Source organism: Colobus angolensis, unplaced genomic scaffold, assembly GCF_000951035.1.
Source record: "Colobus angolensis palliatus isolate OR3802 unplaced genomic scaffold, Cang.pa_1.0 Scaffold28, whole genome shotgun sequence".
NCBI lineage: Eukaryota > Metazoa > Chordata > Mammalia > Primates > Cercopithecidae > Colobus > Colobus angolensis.
In genome coordinates, this window is record NW_012116043.1 from 6497580 (window position 1) to 6500393 (window position 2814).

The 2814-nt window shown below is 60.5% G+C and overlaps 1 protein-coding gene across 1 annotated transcript in view; it reads right to left on the reverse strand.

Annotated features, from left to right (window-relative positions):
- Positions 1-486: 486 nt before the first annotated feature.
- TMEM120B (transmembrane protein 120B) overlaps positions 487-2814 on the reverse strand; it is a gene marked incomplete at its 5' end in the record, with an annotated part of 91966 nt that continues 89638 nt past the window's right edge. Inside the window, 3 exons of the mRNA XM_011948593.1 lie at positions 487-1363; positions 1839-1907; positions 2247-2311. Of these exons, the coding sequence (XP_011803983.1) occupies positions 1250-1363; positions 1839-1907; positions 2247-2311 (248 nt within the window). The remainder of the gene's footprint in view (positions 1364-1838; positions 1908-2246; positions 2312-2814) is intronic.

A 2814-nucleotide genomic window follows, 5' to 3' on the forward strand; every position in this document is an offset into this window, starting at 1 on the left:
AAAAAAAAAAAAAAAAAAAAAGCAGGGCATGGTGGTGAGTGCTTGTGGTCCCAGCTGCTCCAGAGGGTGAGGTGGGAGGATCTCTTGAGCCCTGGAGACGGAGGCTGCAGTGAGCTATGATCGTCTAGGCAACAGACACCCTGTCCCCGCCCCCCCCCCTACAAAAAACATTAAAAATTTAAAATGCCTTGGGGAGGGAATTTTCACAAGGCATGCCTGTGGGCACTGCTGTGAGGTCTGGCCTAGGGGTCTGTAGGGCCCTGGTTAGCGGGAGCTGAGGCCCATATATGAATGGCAGGGCAGAGCACTGAGCCGAACCTGCTGGCCTCTCCACCTCCTGTCGAATGCAGAGTCTCACCCAAGTGGTGCCCAGTGGCTCTGGCCCCGCCTCAGGGTGCGGCCCCTGGGGGTGAGCCTGCCAGGCATCCCCACCTCCCTCCCACAACATCCAGAACCTCCGGGAAGGAGAGGGGAGGTGGGTCCCCTCCACAGGGGCCAAGGGTCTTGGTCCCACTCCCCAGGTACCTGCCGCGAGACTGCAGGAAGGTAGGCTGCAAGATGGGGGTCGGGGAACCCTGAAGTGCAGGCGGGAATGTCCTTGTCCCCTTGGACTACCCAGGGCCCGGGGCGCCCTCTGGTGGCGACTCTGCTCACAGCCTGACTCAGGACACCCCCAGCGCTCCCAGCGGCAAGAAGAGCACGAGGCAGACACAGTGGGTCCCTGAGAACTTAAATAACCCTCTCCACTCATAACCCTCTCCACTCGGCGGGGTGGGCGAGGAGGGGGCTCACAGCAGAAGCAGAGTGGCCCCGAGGTGGGGGCGCCACAGGACACTGAGGGTTCACACTACCCCAGCCTGGGCCTGGTAAGTAGCAGGTCAGCATAAATCCAACCCCGCGAGGCACATCCAAACCCCACCCAGAGGGGTTCAAATGACAGGAGTGGGAACAGAGGGGCTCCCTGAGGCTTCAGGCCCCATCCCCAGGAAGACTGGCCTGGCCTCAGCCACCTTCAAGCACAGGGGGGAGGCCTCGGGTTCCAGGGACGATGGGGGACCCAGCATTAAATATGTCATAAATAGGTGGGCGGACAGGCGGGGCTCACGTTCCCCTAGTCCGTTGGGGTCCGTTGGGGGACCAGGGCCTGGGCCCTCTCCCAGCAACGCCACGTGCCTGAGATGGCGACTGGGAAGAAGCCCGGAGCCCCCTGCAGTCTGAAGTCTGGGCCGAGGGCACGGGAGCCTGAGGCTCACGGCTGCTTTGTCTTGCCTCTGTTCTTCTGGAGCTTGGCATGCACGACTTTGAGCGTGGTCAGGAAGTTGCCGAGGAAGAGGATGAGGAAGGTGAGCGCCAGCACGAACACCTGGGGGAGTCCAGAGAGGAGGGCTAGGCTGGGGCATCTGCCCTGCTGAACCCCTGCCCCCAGCACCCCAGAATCTACAGCACAGCTACTCCCAAACTGCAGGGTTTTGCCATTGAAGGCAGAGATTCAGGAGACCTGGGTGAAGGAGTGAGGCCTCAGGCTTGGGCAAGGCCTGGGAAGGGCTCTATGGGGCGAACCTCCTTGGGATCCATAGATTGGGAGAGGCTCCACCCCTAGCCCTTCCAGGAGCCTCCCCCCAAGCACCACACACACACACACACACCCCATACCTGCGAGCCCAGCCCGCCCCAGGAACCTCCCCAGCACACCACACCCATGCACACACCCCACCCCCCACATCTGCCATCCCAGCCCTCCCCAGGAATCTGCACCCCAGCATGCCACACATACACCTCATCCCTGCTACCCCAGCCCTCCCGGGAACCTCCCCCGAGCATGCCCCCACCCTCCATACCTGCCATTCTCTGCATTCCTCGTGGCTGGAAAGCTCAAACAGCGTGACGGCATTGTAGAGCTGCCAGAACTAGAGAGAGGAAGGCAGGTGCTGCTCACCCACCAGGCTCCCCTGGCCAGCCACATAGAAAGCCAGGGAGATGCCCAGGCCCCCGACCCAACTTTGGGTATCAACTACCCACAGCACTGACAGACACCCCCCAAAATGAGCAGGCACCCGAGGCCAGGGCAGGACTCGGCCAGTTCTGGCTCCTGCCTTGGCATCCCTGGGCTCAGAGGCTGCCCAGGCCCCAGGATGCCATGGGGCCCAGCATGGGGACGGATGGAGAAAGAGGGCAAGGCCTGAAGACCTTCTGTTCCTGGGGGTCAGCCCAGATAGGAGATACCCACAAACTCCAGAGGAACTCACATGGCCACAGAAGAGGAAGGGCAGGAGAAAGGTGAGGCCCCGCCACATCCAGGACTGGAACCCTTCTGTGGAGAGCAGGGAAGAAAAAGGACCCACTGAGGGGCTCTGCTGCCCCCAAAGCCCCACCAGACACCCACCCCCAGCCACGCCAGTCACCCTAAGATGAGCCAGGCACAGTCACACATGCAGAGGGTCAGCCCTCACCTGTCATAGCTGGGTGGGCATTCACTATGGCAATAGCAGCCCTGTCACCCAGCCCGACTGCTCTCACTCAAGTCACCAAGAGCCAGGTGGCCCTGACAGCACGCACAGGTGCCGGGCGCTACGTTGTTACTAATTTCTTTAATCTGCACAGGGCTTTGCATTTTATCATGAATTCTCACATGCATCACTTCTATTGAGTCTTGAGACAGGAGGACCTACTTAACAGAGTAATTTGATGGAAATGACCATGTCAAAAGACAGCAGAGTTGGCAGGTGCAGTGGCTCACGCCTGAAATCTCAGTACTTTGGGAGGCCAAGGCAGGCAGATCACTTGAAGCCAGGAGTCTGAGACCAGCCTGGCCAA